Source organism: Camelina sativa, chromosome 5, assembly GCF_030686135.1.
Source record: "Camelina sativa cultivar CO46 ecotype springtype chromosome 5, ASM3068613v1".
Taxonomy (NCBI): Eukaryota; Viridiplantae; Streptophyta; class Magnoliopsida; order Brassicales; family Brassicaceae; genus Camelina; species Camelina sativa.
In genome coordinates, this window is record NC_141884.1 from 17868040 (window position 1) to 17890006 (window position 21967).

The 21967-nt window shown below is 35.7% G+C and overlaps 1 protein-coding gene and 2 pseudogenes across 1 annotated transcript; all 3 read left to right on the forward strand.

Annotated features, from left to right (window-relative positions):
- The first annotated feature begins 5504 nt into the window (after positions 1–5504).
- On the forward strand, positions 5505–6881 carry LOC147943899 (uncharacterized; annotated as a pseudogene).
- Positions 6882–11251: 4370 nt separating this feature from the next.
- Positions 11252–12206, forward strand: LOC147943900 (putative thionin-2.4). Its single transcript, XM_087450187.1, has 3 exons — positions 11252–11594; positions 11691–11768; positions 11872–12206. The coding sequence occupies exons 1-3, from the start codon at positions 11366–11368 to the stop codon at positions 11967–11969; spliced, it is 405 nt and encodes a 134-aa protein (XP_087306313.1). The 5' UTR covers positions 11252–11365; the 3' UTR covers positions 11970–12206.
- Positions 12207–18180: 5974 nt separating this feature from the next.
- LOC147943901 (protein neprosin-like) lies at positions 18181–21311 on the forward strand (annotated as a pseudogene).
- The last annotated feature ends 656 nt before the right edge of the window (positions 21312–21967 follow it).

The following is a 21967-nucleotide window of genomic DNA, read 5'->3' on the forward strand; positions in this document are numbered from 1 at the left end:
GCATCAGGCTTATGAATTCCATCAAAACATACCACTTTGGTTGAAACCCAAGCTTGGTTCCATATCCCCAACACTTACAGTTTGGAACAATCTCATACATATGTTTACTCCTGGTGACAGTTCACATTGCTAAGGTACCAGATGAGGCAATTGAATGATTGATAGACTAAATCCCAGCCTAAGCCATCTGAAATGGCATTTTTCCCAAGAATATTAGAATTCCACATGGACCACATTGGTAGCTCCATTGGCAGTATAGTCTGGTACAGAGAGTGAGAGGGTAGACGATAAAGGGTAGGGAAGAGGTAATGCTGAAGGATGCTGACTTGCATAGAGTAAATAAGTGATTAAGAGAGGACTCATGGCCTAGGTGTGCGACTTCCGTTGAAAGGAGAGTGTACCTATAAGTGACTCTCAGCAATAAGTGAATCGCACATTTTATTTTGTAGGGAATCGAACACTGTACCTATAAGTGAATCTCAGCAATAAGTGATATGAGATAATGAAATGTGAAAAAAGAGTAGATGTAAATATGATGAGTGTATATCAGAAAATAAAAGAATTAATTGTGAAAATATTAAAAGAAATAGATAAGTATATATCGCTTAATAAAATAAATTTGATATCTATACAAATTTTTATTTTAATATTGGATAATTATAATTATATTTAATGGTTCGCATTCACTTTCAAATGTCAGAAACAGAAGACGTAATAATAATAAAGAAAAAAACCTTTCAACAATTATAGAAAATGGCATGCAAAGGTTCAGTTTCTGCAATTCTATTTAAAACTTATGTATTTATCTCTTTCATTTCAGTTTCCAACTATTTCATACATATATATATATATATATATATATATATATATATATTTAAATTAATTCCATCTACCATGATATACTAAATATAAAATAATACTTTAGAGTTTCACAGAAGAGAGAAAGTGATTCTCTTGAGTTTAAGAGATTTATACCAGTCACTTGAAAAATCTGGAAAACTAACAACATACAGAAAATGATCTAAAGTTATTATAGATAAAACAGCATACTAAATTATACTTACTGCAAAACATATTTGTATATAAAATATCCAACAAAAAAAACTAACAAACCAAAATCAAAACAAAATCCAAAATACACGCTAACTACCGCGTGTAGCGCGGGTCAATTGCTAGTTCTTAAATGAAAAGTTATATCATGAAAAAATGTAAATAATATATATTGAAAGAACACAACTCTATAACTCTACAATAAACTGACGCAATTTTTTAACAAAAAGTACAATGAGAATCTAAAAATCTCATTGGCATTTAAATAGATCGTTATTATTATCTAGATTCATAGAAAAAAAAAGCATGCAAAGATGTGGAAGAAGTCGTTGTAGATTAAGGTGGCGGAATTATTAGAGGCCTGGGACTAAAAGAACCAAGTTCACTCCTCGGAGGAAAACGAAATCATCAAGTTCCATGCTCTTTTTGGAAACAGGTAAAGTGATTAAATGCTAAACCCAATAATAGAATTATGCAGCGTTACATTATTATAGAAATATTGTCCTTTCTTTTAAATTGATGATGATACATAATTAAATACAAAGGTGGGCAGTAATATATTAAAGCAAATACCAAACCGAACCGAACAGACCATGACATAAGAACCATTGGAATTGGAAGTTTGGAAATCATGTCTTAAGAAAAGACTCGCTAAAGGAAGAATCGATCCAATGACTCATGAGACTCTTCAGCAGAGGTGCTAGTAAGAAGAGATGGTGGCTTGTGCATCAAAGGCATATTGATGCGAAGATCAAGATTGGAAAGGCCATGTTCCAATGCCTTTGATATCCATCTGCGAGTAAGAGTCATGTGAAATAACTAGAACCTTGCATACTAATACAAGAATACTAAAGATATAAGTAAACTGAGCTTTATTAGACATTCCTCGAACAACTATCTTACAAGTTTGTTTGATTAGTTTCATGTAACACCACAACATGTGATTTGCCACTGAAACGATCCTAATCTATCCAACTTTACCTGCAAAGCAAAAGCTATGCTCACTCGTTTATTCACTCACCAACGAAACCACTCAAACAATATATTTTTCTCTTGCTTTCTAGACTCACACTTTTCTACCCTTAAAAGTGCTAACCCTAATAAGATGACTTTCTTCACTTATATAGGCTTCAACAATCTTCACCATACTCTTCTTTGTCCAGCGAATCCTACAATGCTTCATGTCCTTCACAGCACCTCTCTTTATCCAGTAGGTTCTTAGAAGTTCCCCATCATCATGTTGACTTTAACAACCCATTTATAGCTTCCAACAAACATTTTTTAGGCTGACACCTTTTTCGCCCATGCTTCCCATCTCCATACTCGATGTGTTGCACTGTCTCCAATGTGCTCTGCTGGCAGATGCCACTTGACATTTTCCCGCTTCGTTGAAGACCTTCAGACATGTTCAGACACAGCTTGTAAGTCTTACAAACACTCTGTTTCTTCACCATGCGGTGAACACTAAAGGGAGAATCGATCCAATGACTCATGAGACGACAATCCTCACCGTTGATGAAGCCACCTCCTCCTCAATGACGTCCCGTCTCCAACAAGACACCGAGCACTACTTTTTCATCTTCGTTTTCCTCCATTGTCTGTGCACGTCTCCTTAACAAGCTTGCTGCTTATATCACCACGAGAAAATACAGACTCGCAGGATTAAGATGGTGATATTGTCTGAACAACCAAGAGAAGCCAATTATAAAGAGAGGATGATGCTGATAAACCATAGAAGAGGCGGATTTGATTGCTTGTTTTATGGACACTAATGAGAAGCTAAGCACTGCGTCGTTTTGTGAACTACCTTGTGATGACTCTAATCTACTACTGCTACGTCGGACTGGCTTAGTGGCTTTTGATGACTACTCAAAAATTGACCCATATTGTAACACTAGTATCCCAAAATTACACCACAAAGCAAGAGGGACATGCCCAACCACAAAAAATGTTTTTTTTTTTTTTTTTGGTTCAAAACTTAAATCCTAATAATTCACACCTGGTTATTATTCTAAAGTTAGTAATACTAATAACAATGATATCAATTTTTTATCATTATTTTTTTTTAGTTTTTAAGTATTTCGATATCACTTATATTGTTTCCTTCAAAAAAAAAAATGAATTGCATTGCATTGTGTCATCAATCAAATTCTGTAGAAAAATAAGTTCGTTGTGTTTTATTGTTTTATGTAGTAGTTACACAACAAATATATGGATATATCCTCTCTAAGATTACAACTTTTGTTGTTAAATTTACAATCGATCGACCCAGGTGCGCGTCCTCTGTTCAATTGAGAGCAACAAATACAATATGTGTTAAGAATCCCTCTTGCTTTGTTCTAGCTTGTTCATGACTGGTAAACAACACATAAACCCTACCTTTGGGTCAACCTATTTTTGGTTGTTGGTTTAATTTCGTGATATATAATTCAAACTGTCTTCCAATTCTTATATCGTGTTCATAAACAACTTAAGAAGATGACATTACAATAAGGATTTTTCAATTAATAATCAATTAGAGTTGTGAATTAACAAAAAATACGCATGCATGAAAAACAGGATTACGAATGAAATTCATTTTCTTGGTATACATAATGTAAGAAGCTGTCATTTATTAATCATTATCATCATCGAAATTAGAAAATGTTTATTATAATGGTTGTTGGTTTTGCGATATACTATTTTCTAAGTGTCTACCAAATCATAGATTGTGTCTTGATCGCATCGCAGTGGACATGGTAGCTTCTCCAATGATCTGAGGTTGAACAGTGTGGTGGCCGTCATCTTCTTCATTCCTCAACTATTGTTCTCATTACCATCTGGACTGCAATGGTTGCTCTGCTTGTCTGTCTCAACTTCGTAATCGGTCCAGTTCAAAAAACTAAGCAATTTGCGTATTAATTCTCTCAGCAGCCCTACCCCAAAAAATGGTATCATAGTATGTCATATGCAGATAAATGTAATATGGTTGGACCTTGTGACTTACATGAAGCTTAGCGCTCTTAACACCGTAGCTGATTACTTTTTTTTTTTTTTTGTCGTCAGCTGATTACTTTAGCTTGTGTTTCTTCAGATTTAAAGAGTAATAATCTTATAATCTATTGCGTCGCAAAAATAAATGAATCGTCAACTGTTGGTAAAGTACATAAACACAATTCCATTTCTTTCACTATTTCACATTTCATTTTTTTTGTTCAATTAAATTATACAACAATTTTTTGTTTCCTTAATAGAAAATTCAATACACAAATCAGGCAACAAGCGTTCATTTGGTCCCTACATAATATGAAATCGAAACACCTAGCAAACGATTTGGATTTTTTGTCTTTAATTTGTATATCTACATATAACTACAAAGAGTTGGTTAAAAAAAATCTTTGATTTGTACATCTATATATAACTACAAAGAGTTGGTTAAAATACAAAAGAAATACATAACACGTGATAACAAACTACCAGGGCCGGTCCTAAGAAAATAGAGGCCTAAAGCAATTTTTATACGTAGTGTTTTCTAAATTTATGAACTGTAAATAATGTAATATAGAAGTTTAAAAAGCAAAAGAAAAATTAATAATAGTGCCTATTTGAGTGTTAGAACCCACTAACTTGGATGCATTTCGAGGCTACATAACCATTCTGCTAAGAGAAATTTTTAAAAAATCAACACAAAAATTTAGAATATAGGATGTGGCCTAAAGCGAATGCTTTGGCTGCCTTATGGACGGGCTGGCACTGCAAACTACACTCTTATCTGTCCCTCTTCAATCTACTCATATGCTACTCGATTCTTCCACCGATTTTTTTGCTAAAATGTCTTTTATATTTTATAAGTGAGACGATTACATTAAAAAGTAAAAGATGCTTAGAGCGGCATGCCATCAACATTCCAGGTTGAACAATCCCGGTGCAAGAGCAATTGGAGAATTTATTGAGTTATTATTGTATAAGATTTATTATAGTGTATTAGTATAGAGAAGTCTCCTTTAGCTTCCTAACTAACTACACTTATTGTATAGAGTATAAATACTCTTTGTATACTTTCTGATTCATTAATGAGAAATATCTTTTATCCAAAGTTAATATGGTATCAGAGCAAAATAAAATTTCTCATTCTCTCTTCCGTGTAACAAACTTTTTTGAACTCCATTGATGCCGTTTTTGAGCTTCGCTTTCGATCTTCTCTTCAATTTGTTCTCTCTCTTCTTCGTTTGAACTCCGATCATTCGTACTCCCATTGAATCGACTTGATTTGTTGGAGATTTTCTTGTTCTTTTTCGATGAGCGCCTCAAATCTTCACATTCTCTCCTCTTTTGTTGCGAATCTTGTTGGAATCGTTCTCGTTCTCTGTTCGTATTTGCTTACCCGAGTCTTAATTGGTTTGATTGGGTTGTTCTCGCTTGATTAGGTTTGGGTTGTTGCTTCCTATCGCACGATCTAATCTCTAATTCGAATCATGCCTCCGGTTGCGAATCAAGCTCCAGCGACTATAATAGATCATTAAGAGAATCCTTTCTCTCTACACAGCTCAGATCATGCGGGGATGAGTATCGTATCCGATCGTCTCACGTCTGGAGCTGATTTCTACTCTTGGCAAAGGTCAGTTCTAGTTGCTCTTAATGTTCGGAACAAACTAGGTTTTATAGATGGAACGATCAAGAAACTTCCTGATGATCATCGTGATTTTGGTTCTTGGTCGCGTTGCAATGATATTGTTTCAACTTGGATCATTAACTCAGTTGATAAAAAAATTGGAGCGAGCCTATTGTTTATCTCTACCGCAGAAGGTATTTGGAAGAATCTAATGTCTTGCTTTAAACAAGATGATGCTCCGAGGGTCTTTGAAATAGAGCAGAAGTTGAATTCGATTCAGCAAGGATCGCTAGATGTTACTTCTTACTATACTCTATTGGTGACTTTATTATGGGAAGAGTATAAGAACTATGTAGAACTGCCAGTGTGTACGTGTGGGAAGTGTGAGTGCAATGCAGCTGCTTTGTGGGAGAAACTTCAAGAACGAAGTAGAGTGACTAAGTTCTTGATGGGGCTTAATGAGTCGTATGATTCTACTCGTCGACATATTCTGATGTTGAAGCCGATTCCAAGTATTGAGGAAGCTTTTAATATGGTCACATCTGATGAACGACAAAAGACTGTTAAACCAAAGCCTGCTAACATGATCTTTCAGACCTTGGCTCCCTCGGCTCCCATTCAAGAGAATGCTTCTTATCAAGGACCGTATGACAATGTTGCCTATGCTACGGTTCAAAATAACTATCGACCTAAGGGTTCTCGGCCTGTATGTACTCACTGTGGTCAAACTGGACATATGGTGCAGAAATGTTTTAAGTTGCATGGTTATCCACCAGGTTATATACCAGGCTTTAAGAGCACATTTGCTAGCTATCCAGCTTCTCAACATCCTGCTGCTCCGGCGACTCAATCTCGAGGACAATCTTCTAATCATCTTCGTCCTCAGACACATGCTGTTGCTAACATCATCACTGAGCAGCCTTCGCCTTATCCACAACAACAAGTTCCATCACAATTGAATGTCAATCTTGATGTTACCACTCTCACTGGTGATCAGATACAGGCTCTTCTTCAGCAACTGCATGCTCAGGTTAAACCTTCAGAGAGTCCAGCTTCATCTTCTCAAGTCTCATCTATCACCGATCATGGTGCTATGGCTATACAATCTTCTTCTGGTAATTCTTCTTTCGCATTTCCTTCTATTTTTCCATCTTTCTCTCTTCGTTTTGAGAACAACCGCCTTACTTTTCAGCATCAATGTTTATCTTCTCTGTCCAAACACATTCCTCATGGTAGTTGAATTATAGACACTGGAGCAACTAGTCATGTTTGCTCTGACTTGACATTCCTCATTGGAGTTACAGTCTCATTACCAAATGACACATTGTGGAACTGTACAGTTGACAAAAACACTCATCTTGCATAATGTTCTTCATGTCCCATCTTTTAAGTTCAATCTCATTTCTATTAGTAGTCTTTTACAACATAACCAAGGCTCTGCTCATTTTTATCCTGATTCATGTTATCTTCAGGAGTCTATTCAGGGCTTGATGATTGGTAAAGGGTTCATGTTGCATAATCTTTACATTCTCCATCTTCAATCATCGTCAGCTCTTACGTCTTCATCTACTGCATCATCATCCGCATCTTCGCATTTCTCTGGATCCTTGGAAGTTGATGGGCATCTTTGGCATCAACGCCTTGGACATCCATCCTCGGACAAGTTAAAGCTTCTTTCTGGTACATTACCTTCTACTAGTCTTAAGTGTAATACACCATGTGATGTATGTCCTCTAGCTAAGCAGAAAAGGTTGCCTTTCATTTCAAATAATCATCTATCTTCTACTCCTTTTGATTTGATCCATCTAGATGTTTGGGGTCCTTTCTCTGTTGAGTCTATAGAGGGTTTTAGATATTTTCTTACTATTGTTGATGACTGTACTAGAGCAACTTGGGTATATCTTTTAAGAAATAAAAATGATGTCATTACTGTTTTTCCATCTTTTATACAACATGTTTCTACTCAATATGGAACGAATATTAAGAAAATTAGGACTGATAATGTCCCGGAACTTGCTTTTACTGATCTAGTTAAGACGCATGGTATGATACATCAGTTTTCATGTGCTTATACACCTCAGCAGAACTCTGTTGTTGAATGCAAACACCAACATATTTTGAATGTTGCTCAAGCTCTTCTTTTTCAATCTAGGATACCTTTAGAATACTGGACAGATTGCCTCCTCACTGCTGTGTTTCTTATTAATAGGACACCTTCTCCTTTATTACAAAATCGCACTCCTTATGAACTTCTTAATAACAAGAAACCGGATTATTCTTTTTTACGAACTTTTGGCTGTCTTTGCTATGTTTCTACCCTCTCTAAAGATCGCCACAAGTTTAGTCCACGAGCTGATAAATGTGTCTTTTTAGGGTATTCTTTTGGCTACAAAGGTTAAAAGGTCTTGCATCTAGATAATAATCTGATTTCTATTTCTCGCAATGTTGTGTTTCACGAAAACTTTTTCCCCTTTATCGAAAATAAATCTGTTTTCCGGTCAACTGACCCTTTTGACATGACTGTATTACCTTTAGATATACCTCATAGCATCGACTATTTTCATAATCCTACATCTAATTCATCCACATCTCATGCATCTCCATCGTATGCATCTACTGGTGACTCGCCTGTTAATGAGACTGTGACTACCGAGACGACCACTATTTCACCATCAAATGGCAGGCCACGGCGAACCTCTAGAGCACCAGGTTATCTCTCTGACTATCACTGTTCTCTATTTCACATTTCATCTTCTACTTCTCCTACATCTTCCACATCTACTTCACCATCCACCAAAAAGCTTATCACTCCTTATCCTCTTTCTTCTTATCTCACTTATTCTAACATCAAACCACCCTATAGATCCTATATTCTATCTGTTTCTCTCGAAACAGAACCCAAAAACTTTTATCAAGCTATAGCATCAGAGAAGTGGACTGAGGCTATGAATGTGGAGTTGCACAACATGGAGCATACCCAGACTTTCAATGTTGTCGAATTGCCTCCTGGTAAGAATGTGGTGGGCTGTAAATGGGTCTACACGATCAAATACTTTGCGGATGGTTCCATAGAGCGTTATAAGGCTCGCCTAGTTGCTAAAGGGTACACTCAACAGGAAGGGGTCGATTACTTTGACACTTTTTCACATGTGGCTCGTCTTGCTAGTGTCAAACTAATCTTAGACTTGGCAGCTAAGAATGGTTGGAGTCTTACTCAAATGGATGTTACAATTACTTTTTTGCATAGTGAGCTTGATGAGGAGATATACATGAGTCTACCGCAGGGGTATACGCCTTCTTCTGGAGTCTTACCACTGAATGCTGTTTGCAAACTAAACAAGTCTATATACGGCTTAAAGCAGGCTTCAAGGCAATGATATCGATGCTTCTCCAAGGCTCTTCTGGATGATGGCTTTTCTCAGTCCTATGCTGACAACACACTCTTTGTTAAGGAGAAAGGTACCTCTTATATTGCTCTAATTGTCTATGTTGACGACATTTTGATAGCAAGCAACGATGATCAGGCTGTTGCCTCCGTAAAGTCTTGTCCTGCTAAGCTTTTCAAGACGAAGGATCTAGGCCCAGCAAAGGTTTTCCTTGGCTTAGAAATAGCTAGAAATGCTAGTGGCATATCAGTCTGCCAAAGGAAATATTGTCTTGATTTGTTGGCAGATTCAGGCTTATTGGGTTGCAAACCTAATAATATTCCCATGGATCCCAAAGTTGTTCTTACAAAGGAGACATGAGTTCTCTTATCTGATGAGCGACCCTATCGAGAGTTGATAGGACGATTGCTTTATCTCTGCATCACCAGACCTGATATAACCTTCGCAGTCAACAAGTTGAGCCAGTTTCTTTCATGTCCTACGGATATCCATCTATAGGCTGCTCGCAATGTTCTCAAATACTTGAAGAGTAACCCCGGACAAGGACTTTTCTACTCTGCTTCTTTGGAGGTTTGTCTCAATGGCTTTGCTGATGCAGACTGGAGAACTTGCAAAGACTCACGGAGGTCAATCACTGGTATGTGCATCTTTCTTGGTACTTCGCTTATATCTTGGAAGTCGAAGAAGCAGGATATAGTGAGTTCAAGTAGCACAGAAGCTGAGTATCGGAGTATGGCGCAAACAACGAAGGAATTACTCTGGTTTCAACAAATTTTACGAGACTTGCGCATCACACCGGTAACTCAGGTGAAGCTGTTTTGTGACAACAAATCAGCTATTCATATAGCAAGCAATGACGTTTTCCACGAACGGACGAAGCATGTAGAAATAGATTGTCATTTGACAAGAGATCAGGTTAAGAGTGGTTTTCTTAAGCTTTTTCATTTGAGCTCAGAGAATTAGTTGGCTGATATACTTACGAAGCCACTGCACCCTAGACCTTTTCATCATTTACTCCAACGGTTATCTGTTTCAAGTCTCTATTCTACACAAGAATTATCGACTTGAGGGGGTATATTGAATTATTATTGTATAAGGTTTATTATAGTGTATTAGTATAGAGAAGTCTCCTTTAGCTTTCTAACTAACTACACTTATTGTATAGAGTATAAATACTCTTTGTATACTTTCTGATTCATTAATGAGAAATATCTTTTATCCAAAGTTAATAGAATTTTTAAATGTATTTAACCCATCACTACTCAGTTTAGAGGTTTATCTTTTTAAAAAAAAAAACATACTTACCCAAGAGTTTATGCCATCCAAGTACCAAATAATTCTTCTTTTCTTTGATAAAGCTATGATAAAAAAGATTCACCGCCTCATAAACTTTAGACGGCATGTCACTGACAGCAAATTCTAAGAGCTTAGCACGAACATTCACCATCCACATCTTATAAACCAAATTATAAGAACGTACATAATAAATTACGGTTAGAACGTAACGGACAAAATAATTATAACCAGCAAAATTAACACGGAGTAGTGAATTGTAAAAAGAACATTAAGCATCCAAATTCAATTATTAAGAAACACAAAATTTTAAGAGTTTTTCTTTTGTTCCTATTAACAAAAAATGGAAAAAAAAAAAAAAAGAAAGAGAAGAATGTAGTTTCCTGGGAGTGAAGGTAGCAATGGAGATAAGGGTGGTCCACGCAGCGTGTAAGAGTGTGTGTGTAGAGCATGTAATGAAGGTACAAACTAATTCAAGTACAGAGTTTATGCCATCCAGTACAAACTAATTCTTCTTTTCTTTGATAAAGATATGAGAAAAACGATTCACCGCCTCATAAACTTTGGACGTCATGTCGTTGACAGCAAATTCTAAGAGCTTAGCACGAACATTCACCATCCAAATCTTATAAGCCAAATTATAAGAACGTACATACGGTTAGCACGGACAAAATAAATATAACCAGCAAAATTAACACGGAGTAGTGAATTGTAAAAAGAACAGTAAGCAGCCAAATTCAATTATTAAGAAAAAACAAAATTTTAAGAGTTTTCCTTTTGTTCCTATTAACCAAAAAAGGAAAAAAAAAAGAAAGAGATGAATGTAGTTCCCGGAAGTGAAGGTAGCAATTGAGATAAGGGTGGTCCACGCAGCGTGTACAGAGTGTGTGTAGAGCATGGGATATTTAGGTATCAAACAACTTTTGTGGTTGCAAATTGCAGACCAACTAGTATTTAAGCTAGCCTTGTTTCATCACCATTTCATCAATACAAGCTTATAACTCTCAACATACATTTTGTAATCAAACAACTAATCAATCAAAAGATGGAAGGCAAAACTTTGATTCTAAGTGTGCTCCTAATGAGTCTATTCATGGCGCAAATTCAAGTTGACGCAAAGAGCTGCTGTCCGTCCACCACTGCTAGAAATATTTATAACACTTGTCGCTTTGCTGGAAGTCCCAGGCCAATATGTGCAAGTCTCAGTGGCTGCAAAAACATTGGTGGGACGAAATGTCCTCCTGGATATATGCATGACATTCTCGAAAACACAGGTAAATTGATCAATATTGTAATTTATTATGTACATTATCTGTAATATAACGGATCAAGATTTTATTTTCTTGATGTGTTTGAAATTTTGTTTCAAGGTGATGCTGTCACTGAATACTGCAAGGTTGGATGTGTATCCTCTGTTTGCGGTGTTTTAACTACTATTCAGAACTCTGGTAAAGCAAACTTCCCATACTCATATATATCATCAGTCTCAATTTTTTTTTTAATATTTGATAATATATATAATACCCGTTCATATTATGTCGTGATAATTAGATGCAAGTGAAATTGTGAATGGAACGGTTGAAAAATGTGCCAACGCATGTTCTACAGTCTGCACCAAAGACTCGATGAATGCAGTTGAAACTGCCTAGACAACTCCACCCATCCATATATCTGGAGGTGAAGGGTGGTCATCTTTCACAGTGTTGTTTTTATGTTTTCAATAATTGTCGTGTATGTGACAAAAATGTTAAAACTCTCATGCTCATTTGTGTATGTGACAATAATTGTCGTGTATGTGACAAAAAGTGCGTAGAAGGTTGTCGATCTATAGATTGTATATGCCTTCTACTTCCTATCTTTTAAATAAAAATAATGTGTTTCTATTAGTCTTTTACTCTCGACCCTTTTCATTTGATTTGTTTTTTTTTTTGGTATTAGTATCCCACGGTTATATAAAAACTTTTCCTTTGAACGGAATGATCTTATAAGGAGCTCATATCATGAAAACATATGCCACTTTATTAAATATGTATATTAGATTTTGCTACTGAGTTAAAACAGTAATACCTTACTTTCTGATAATTCTTTTATTTAAACTAGGATTCAGACCCACTTAATGTAGTGGAAAATACTTATTTAAAAATCTTAAGATAATAAAAAATTTCAGTTAAATTTTAAAATTTAAATTGTACATTATGAAATAATTGAAAAATAATAAATATTCTGAAAGTATAGGATACAAATATAATAGAATTATATATTAAAAAAGGCTAAACTATATAAATATTGAAGCTATTAGTAAAGAAAACAACCAATAGCCCCATAATAAAGTCAACCAGTAATCCTTTCAAATCCACATTAAATACTTTTGAAAACCAATTAAACTTTAAAATCCGTTAAAACATCTGTCCAATAGTATCTCTAAAAGAGTTTTTAGTTCGTCTAAAATTTTAATCAGTGAAATTAAAACGGTTTTAAAAGTCCTTCAATCTCGCGCACGGGGGCCAAGCATCTCATCTCATGATATATCTTCTGAGTTCTGACCATTATAATATAAAGGTTTTCTGTCGAATTATTAAACTATTTCAAATTAGTAATTTTATATATATGGTATACGAAATGACAACGAGTGGCAAATAAATCATGCAACATAATCAAAATAAAGTTTGGTCCATTTTAATTTTTGACTTTTGTGAACCCTAATTCATTAATTGTTACCATCTTCGCCTTCTTGCCGTTGTTGAATTACTTTGAGAACCGTAAATTGATACCGTCTTCGCCATGCAATTTTGTTATGGAGATCAAAGGCAAAAAGGTATCATTATTATTTGCCTTCGTAGATTCAATCAGCTCTCTTCCTGATGAGATACTTTTTTTTTTTTTGAAAATTTGTGAATTTTCATTAATGAAAATATATTGTAAAAAAGACAATACCTAGGATACCGGAAGATGGAACTTGCTCAAAAAAAGAAAAAAAAAAACAAGGGCTATCTTAGAATGTGCTAACACAGTGTAGTGATCACTAGAGATATCTTAACCAGTCGCGCATGAGATGTTTAAAATTTTTCCGGTGAGTCTTTGCTAGGATTGCGTCCCTAATCTGCCTGTCCAGCATCTTGAACAAAATATGGGTTGGAGTCATGATGTTATTGTGAAGTCGATTGTTCCTTTCCAGCCAGATAGTATAGATTAATTACTGCTTGAGCCACCAGTCTCCGCAGGGATAGCTGGGAAGAAGTATTAGGATTATCAAGCCAGGACGCAAATGCTTCCCAGGTATGGAAGACAAAATGATTGTATCCTAGTCGCGTTTTTGCCTGCAACCAAATCTCTTCGCTGTACTCGCAGTTGATGAATAGATGTTCGCGAGTCTCAGGGTAAAGTCCACAGATGCAGCAGGTAGTTTTGATTTGCATTCCCCAGCTTGCCAGCCTAGTTCTTGTGGGTAGACGGTTGAGGTGTGTTAGCCACATCATGAAAGCATGTCTTAGTATAGCTCCCTTGTACCAAACATGCTTTGTCCAAGTTAGCGGGTCATGTCTCTCCCTTAGTGCTTCCCAGGTTCTTTTAGTGCTTAAGCTGCCACGAGTGTCTCCTTGAGTGCACCAGAGGAATTAATCTTGTTCAGTGTTTAGAGCTGGGGATTGAATTGTTGTAAGGTGAATTTGGAGCAATTAAGCTTGAGGCGATCTTGCTGGGCGTATAAGCCAGCCATTTGAAGAGCATGCAAGTGCCACACTCCCATTTAATGGTATTCCGGTCTGAGACGGCCCTCAGGACCCCAGAAAATGGATAAGTTGACCAAACGGAGTCCAATTGTCGAACCAGAAGCTTACCTGCTGGCCATTACCCACATCACACCTCAGGAAAATGCTGGCAAGGGGCCAGATGAGATAATTGCTCATATCTTGTCGTTTCTTTCTACTAAACGAGCTGCTTCTACCTCAATTCTCCCCAAAAGATGGAGGACTCTGTTCCCAATCATGAATCTTCTCTGCTCATCATTATATTTTGACGACTCTGATTTACTCTATCCCGAGACACACAGTGAAGACGCATTTGATAGCTTCAGAGATGTCGTGGATAAAACACTTTCATGTTGCAACAACAATTCCTTGAAGAAATTTTCACTAAAATATCAACATGATGATGTTCACCGCATGGCTCTTACTCGCAGATGGATATCAAAGGCATTGGAACATGGCCTTTCCGAACTTGATCTTCACATCAATATGCCTTTGATGCACAAGCCACCACCCGAACTTGGTCAAGCTCTCTTTAGGAACATAACTTTGTCTTCGTAAGGCTCCTTTGAGGAAAGTTTGTCTTCCCCTGCTTAAGAGTCTCTTCCTCCACACAGTTTGGCTTTCAAATTTTTGTTTGTGTGATGTGATGTGATGTGATGTGATGCTTGAGGTTTCAAATAGTGCAATTCTATTTCGGTTCTTACAAGTTGTACTATTTGAACTTGTAGACTTTGTGATAACTCAAATCTAACCTAGATAGACCAATTTTATGGTTTTGTGGGACTGATTAATGAATAGCAAAATAGGAAGAAGAATGAGTTTTTTTTTTTTTTTTTTTGCGTGTTTGGGTTGATTATGCGTAGAGAAATGTCAGGAATAGAGCAGATTGGTATTACATTGAGCTTTATTTGTTTAGCTGAATACTAAGAACAACATACAGTATATAAACTAAACAAAATGTTCATATTCATAAAAAAAAATTAAGGTAATAAACAAATAATGCATCTGTTTTAGCATCTACTCATACTAAAAGATAGAAACAGCTTCACAAAAATTGTACTACTTCACCATTGAGGTGATTGCTTCAACTTGAGTTGTCAGAATGTAATTAACTGTTAGGGATGGTGGAGAGATTCGGTAGACTAGATGTCTGAAGTAGTCTACTCTCGTTAAAATTAAAAACATAGCTTGGACACATATATGATAAATCTTGAGAGAAGCTAGATAGCTTGGATACTCAAACTTATGCCGAGATATTTGTCAAATTTCAAACATGTATTTTCCTAGATAATGTTGAAAACATTAAAGACAAGATTCTTAAGTTCGAAGGGGAAGAAGATCCAACGGTAATAACGAGTTCAGATCACGACGGGCTTGAAACTACCGAAGCAGGCGTAAACACCGGAAAGTTCTCCTTATCGCTGATGATGTGAACAGCATCAAACAGTGGAAGTGTGGAAAATAATGGAACCATCAGGAGACAGAGGTCAAGAGGAGTGGGAAGCTTCTGCAGACTTAATGGAAGGGAGCAAAGCATCCACATATGACATAATATCAGTATAAAGAGTCACCTCTAATATGAGTGTGAAGCTTGCAATTACTAGTAGTCAGCATAAGTTGTCTAGGTTATTGTTACTATTAGTAGATTATAAACATATATTGATCACTATGAATCACTGAAACAGGGGATGTTAGATACTTGCATGTCATGCGTTATGCAAAATATAAATAAAGTATACGTGTATGAAAACTTCATTAGTCATCACAGTTTCTAGTAAGAAAGGACTAAACAATGTGTATATTTCGAAAATAATAGACAAGATTGGTTGAATTAAGATATAAGAACAACACATAAGATTCTTACAGGAAAAAGAGATGTTCTTAAACAAATACATAAGGTTTTTGCAAATTAATACATGTTGTTGTGATCATTCTTCAACTGAAATTCCTGAACTAACGCTGAGAAATCCTGATTGAGATTTGATGCTTTCGATTCAAAGAGTCCTCCTGGTTGATTTCAATTATGTATGGTTATTGTCATAAATCATTAGTTTACGAATACAAAATATTTAGATTTTAGTTTAATCGACAATAACCGTAAACTAATGAAATTCAAATCTAAATATGATTTCGTTAAGATTGTTTATTTAGTTGCTTTTTTGCTTTTGAATATACGATTGTCATTTAATTGTTTGTGATAACATTAAAAGCTATGACTAAATTAATTGTATTTTGTATATATGTCCAAAATGAAATAATGAATTAATCTATTTTAATACATGTATACTTTATTTATAAGAAAATCTAAGTATCAACTTTTATTGCATAGATTTGTTGCATTTTCTTTTGCATGAACTTTCTATAGGCCTCTTTTCAATAATATGCAATAAATATGTATAGATTCATGTAGTGACTCAACTCTAGAACAAATCACAAGGCTCTATATTTTATGATAAACATTTCATACTATGTATAAAAAGGATTGACCCAAACAAGAATAAACTCTTTTTTTTTTTTTGAAGAAATGTTAAATTATATTCAAAAGAAGAAGAAGAAAAAACGTTTTACATGGCCTTTGTGATACTTTTCAAAAGTAAATACAAGTAGAAACTAGTGTAAACAATAGTCTCAAAGGAGTCTTGCAGCAAACCAGGGCTGAAGAAGGTATCCTCCACCGATGGTGAGAAGGCGATTCCGAACATTCTGATCGATCAGTTTGATGAGCTTTACCTCCGGAGCTGGAGTGTCTCCATGTCGTCTTGTGTTTCGCTCTCTCCACAAGGAATGGATCGTGTTCTGTAAAGTATATTCCAATAGGAACTTTGTTGCCTTATCTAACAAGTTTCCCAGTAGTAATGAGATAACATCCGAATAGGTTGATACATATTTGTCTCTGAGAAGACCTTCAGCTAGCTCTTTCCACACCTTTTGAGAATAAGGGCATTAGAAGAATAAATGCTCTCTTGTTTCCAGTGGGTGTCGACAGAAGACACAGCTCACATCAGTATTTGCATTCCAAGCCTGCATTCTCTCCCCTGTTGAGATTCTGTTTTTCACCACTAACCAGGTGATGAAGGCAAATTTTGGTGTCACAAAAGGAAACCATATGGCTTTGTGACTCTCCATTACTGGTTTTACTTCACGGATTTGAGATCAGGTAGCCTTAGTCAGAAATTTGCTGCGAAAGTTGTCATTTTCCCCTTTCCAGAGAACCACATCTTGTTCTCCCTGAACACGTAAATTTTGACACTTCCGTATCTCCTCTTCCACAAGATTGAGCAGAGGTTTTCTGTGAGACCTTCTCCTGGTGCTGTCCATAGCTTCAACTACCGTACCATTTAGGGGGATTCCAAAATCGATAGGACCCCTGTCAGCAAGTTTATTATATAAGCAGCCGAGAGGGCTCCAAACGTCAAACCAGAAGGAGGTGGATCTTCCATTCCGCACCTCTACCCGATGGAACTGCTTTGCTATGTTTCTGTATATATGAAGCTTCCTCCAAATCCAACAACCTGAGTAAGCATGTCCTTTTTCCGACCACAATGAACCCGTGCGAATGAGATGTCGCTTAACCCAATTCACCCATAAGGAATCTTTTGCAGAGAGTAACCTCCATATCAGCTTGAGCATACTGACTTTGTTTGCCTCCTCTATGGAGCGAAGACCTAGACCACCTTCACTTTTTGGCAAGCAAACATCTGACCAGGCGACCTTAACCTTTTTTTAGTTCAAAGACGGACCGGACCACAAAAACGCAGAACATAACCTGTTGACTTCTGCAATACACCCTTTAGGTAGTCGAAAAGCAGAGAGCCAAAAATTTATTGTGCTGAAGAGGACAGAACGAATGAGTTGCAGTCTCCCTGCGAAGGAGAGAGACCGTGCAGTCCATGAGCTAATTTGTGAACGAATTTTCTCCGTGAGAGGAAGGAAATCCTCTGCAGTCATTCTCTTTGTTAGAAGGGGAAGACCAAAGTATCGGACTGATAAGAGGCTAGAAGCGAATGGGAACTGCTGGAGAATCTCTGCTCGATTATCTAGAGCAATACCAGCTGTATAGATAGTAGAATAAACTCTTCAAAACGTATCAAAATATTTTTGTGTGTTTTTAGTCATGATCACTCAGATAATAGCAAATTTTGTGTTCAACATTCTAATCATAGCAGTGATCATCACAAGAAGCAAATTTTCCAATACTCGTGATGATGAAATAGATCAACTCTTGAAAACAATCAACAAACCTTATCTTAAATCTATCAAAGTAAAACATAAAAATTGTGGGATTTCACGGAGAATGATTACATCTAACTATGCTCATTTTTAAATTGTAGTTAAAGGTGTATTATTATTATTATTTTTTTTTTTTTGTAGAGTCCAGACGAAGATATAATAGATTGTGTTCATATGAAAAATCATCCAATTTATGATCATCATTTACTTAAAAACTACACCATTCAGGTTCATAAAATTTACTTAATCTTTTCTCTTTAATAATTTTTTTTTAACATAGAATTCAAGATCTTCTATATATAGGCTGCAAATGGTTGCTTAAATTTGAAAAAATGAGTTGAACAAAATTGCGTTGGAAAATATTCAACTCATTCATCTCCAAAATAGTGGTTGAACAAGTTGAACATTTTTGCTGTAGGATTAGTTAATTTTTTCAACTTTTTAAGTTGAATGAGTTGAATAGTTTTTTCCAACTTCTTCAACCTCTTCCATTCAAATGGTGAAACTTGGCTGAATAATTTTTTCCAATTCCTTCAACATTTTCAACTGTGCAACCATTTGCACCCATAGTGTTGCTATTTCCAAAACAATCACTTGGTACTACTTATAAACATTCAATAAATACTTATATAACACCATCTTAAATTATTGAATTATTGAATTATTATTATAAAAAAACTAATATAACACCATTTTAAATTATTGAACTAACTAAAGTTACCAAAAGCTTTTTCTCTCTTCTCTCTCTAAAACCTTTCAGAGAGAGAAAGCTCTGTTCTATATTTTCCGGCGACTTTGTTCGTGGGTTTTTTGTCACCGGCTAAGTCCGGTTTCTCTTTCTCGCCTAGGTGCGAGCTGTATTTAGCTTTTGTGGCTATCTTTTTTAGTTTTTTTCGTTTTTTCTCCTTTTGCAGATCTCATTAAACCTCTTTTACCAGTTGAAGAGGCAAAAGCTGAGAAGTGGATCGGAGTTTCTGGATCTTCTGATTGCTCGATCTTATTCTTAAGGAGAGTAAATCCTCATACCATATATTGGTAGCCGTTTTATCGGCTTTGGATGATGGTTTCTCCTTTGGTTTGTGAATCGTGTTGGAAGGAATTCGTGGCTGGTGAAGAACAAATTAGGAGAGCGAAGTTTTGCGACTAATTTGGCAATCTCATCTTCTCGCGTCTTCCAGAGTTAACGGATCTGAAGATTTATGAACCTCTGTTTCTTCATACTCAGAAGAAAACTGCAAAAGTTTTTGGTGAAATTCGGAGTGAGATGCTGAAATCTTCTGGAATCTTGCGGCGAAAAAGATGATTCTCTCATCGGAAAATTTTCAGATTCGATCGGATTTTAGCTCCGGTGGAACGACGGTGGGGACTGTCGAGTCGGTTGTTTTTCCACCACACCCTTGCGTTTAACACGTATCTACCACGTGTCCACTCTAAACCTAATTTCCTATTTGCTGTATTATTTATATGGGTTTATGTTTGGGCTTTGTATTTGGGTTTGGACTCCGAAAATTCACATTATAATCTCTGTTGTAATAAGCCCATGTTGGGTTAATCAATGAGAAGAGATAGCCGACAAAAAAAAAATTTATTGAACTTACTATGTCTGTGTTATCATTAATTATTTTTAATAAGCTTCATTTATTCTAACGTTATTTCTTTTTAAGATGCAACCAAGTTTTTTTCCAGAAGGATCAAAAAATGAATCTACAAACACCAAAAATCAAAGTACGTTGACTCAACTCTGGACAATCAATGGTAGATGCCCAAAAACAGTATCCAAATTAGAAGAACGAGTAGGGAAGATATTTTACGAAGAAGATCGGTTGAAAGATATAAGAAAAAAAAAATCGAACGACAATCCATAACTTCATGAGGTACATATATAATTCAATAAGCATTTGAAAAGCAGTTATTATTAGTACCTTATCCATATATATATGCATGTCTTAAATTTATTATATGTATATGTACATCTATAGTATGCCGTAGTTAAAGTAGACGGAAAGTTTCATGGAGCCAAAGCGGATATAAACGTGTGGAGACCTTACATACAAACGAAAAAGAGTTTAGCCTAGCACAAATGTGGGTTACGGCTGGCCCTGTCTCAGAAGTTAACAGCATTGAAGTTGGGTGGCAGGTATTACATTATTTTTCAACTATATTTTCATAACTATATACATATATTCTTAATTTTTTCATTTATTTGGTATCCTATTTTTTAAATCAGGTGTATCCGGATCTTTATGCTGACGATAACCCTAGAATTTTTATTTTTTGGACTGTGAGTCAAATGTTTATACTGATATTTTTTTTTTCTTTCTATATATTTTTTTCACGACTATGTACTTATATTTAGGGAAAATTTTTCCTTGTTTGTTGTTTCCTAACATGAAAACAGGCCGATGGGTATAAGTCTGGCTGCTACAATCTTGATATCACCGGTTTTGTTCCTGTTAACAAAGCATTTATCGTAGGTGCTACTATAAAACAAGTTTCCACCTTGAATGGCCAACAATATCATATTACAACAACTATATGGAAGGTTAATATAGTTAAGGACTATTTGTCATCATATAACTTCATAAACTACCATCGGATGATATCTTGAAACTAAAAATGAATGTTACATTATTATAGGATCCTCATACAGGGAATTGGTGGTTAAAATTCAATAAAAACGTAGTTGTAGGATATTGGCCTTCCATATTGTTTAACCATCTCAAAAATGGTGCGACTCATATTAATTGGGGAGGAGAAATTATAAATTTTAATGATGGTTCACGACACACGACAACGAAAATGGGGAGTGGACGTTTCGCCCAAAAAGGATATGAAAAAGCTAGCTATTTTAGGAATATTGAGATACTTGATGAATATGATAAACTAAGACCACCTGAGAGAGGTTATTCTTATATGACGAAAGAGAGTTGTTACAATGTTAGGTCTGGCTTTGATAGTACATGGGGACTTAATTTCTTTTATGGAGGTCCTGGTCGAAATTGTAATTGTCTATAACCATAAACATATGTGTTATAGAAGTATGTTGTAAAACAAGTCAGGTATGTACCATCAGATAATATCTAATTATATATGTGATTATGCAAATAATTTATAAGAAAAAATTCAGTCTTGGAACCATACATAATGTAAGCTAAAATCATCAAGAAATTACATTGAGTTAATTAACTAATTTATTTACAAGCTCAATACATGATCTTTTATTTTTTTCTGTAATGTTATTGTTTTGGATGCTTCCAGATAGTTGAATTTCTTCTTCAGTGGAGAACTTCATATGTTTAGAATAATCGGGAAATTTAGGGTAGGTTGAGTAGTGTGACTGGACAAAGAGTCAATTTCCAAAAAATAAGTAGGAGCCAAATTATGGGTCTAAGCCGAAATTAGTCTAGGATATTTATTAATAGAGTTTAGAGGAGAGATAACTCTCTCAATGGAAGGGGGTTGGATATCCTCATTGTGTGCGAGACCATTACGTACGGATCCAAAGGTAAGGAAGAAAACCCGATATGCCGAGGGTATTAACCCATCATGGTTAGTAGGCATGGGCATTTGGGTAGTCAGTCGGATTAAGGTTCGGATTTTTCAAGTTTGGGTTTTCGAATTTAGAAATTTGGATACATTCGAGTTCGAGTCCGTTTCAATTCAAATTTGAT

What these genes read in the sequence shown, in the direction of transcription:
- LOC147943900 (XM_087450187.1), top strand. Translation starts at nt 11,366, where the DNA reads ATGGAAGGCAAAACTTTGATTCTAAGTGTGCTCCTAATGAGTCTATTC. An exon ending in TGACATTCTCGAAAACACAG is followed by an intron (nt 11,595 to 11,690) that starts GTAAATTGATCA and finishes TTTTGTTTCAAG; the next exon opens with GTGATGCTGTCACTGAATAC. An exon ending in AACTACTATTCAGAACTCTG is followed by an intron (nt 11,769 to 11,871) that starts GTAAAGCAAACT and finishes CGTGATAATTAG; the next exon opens with ATGCAAGTGAAATTGTGAAT.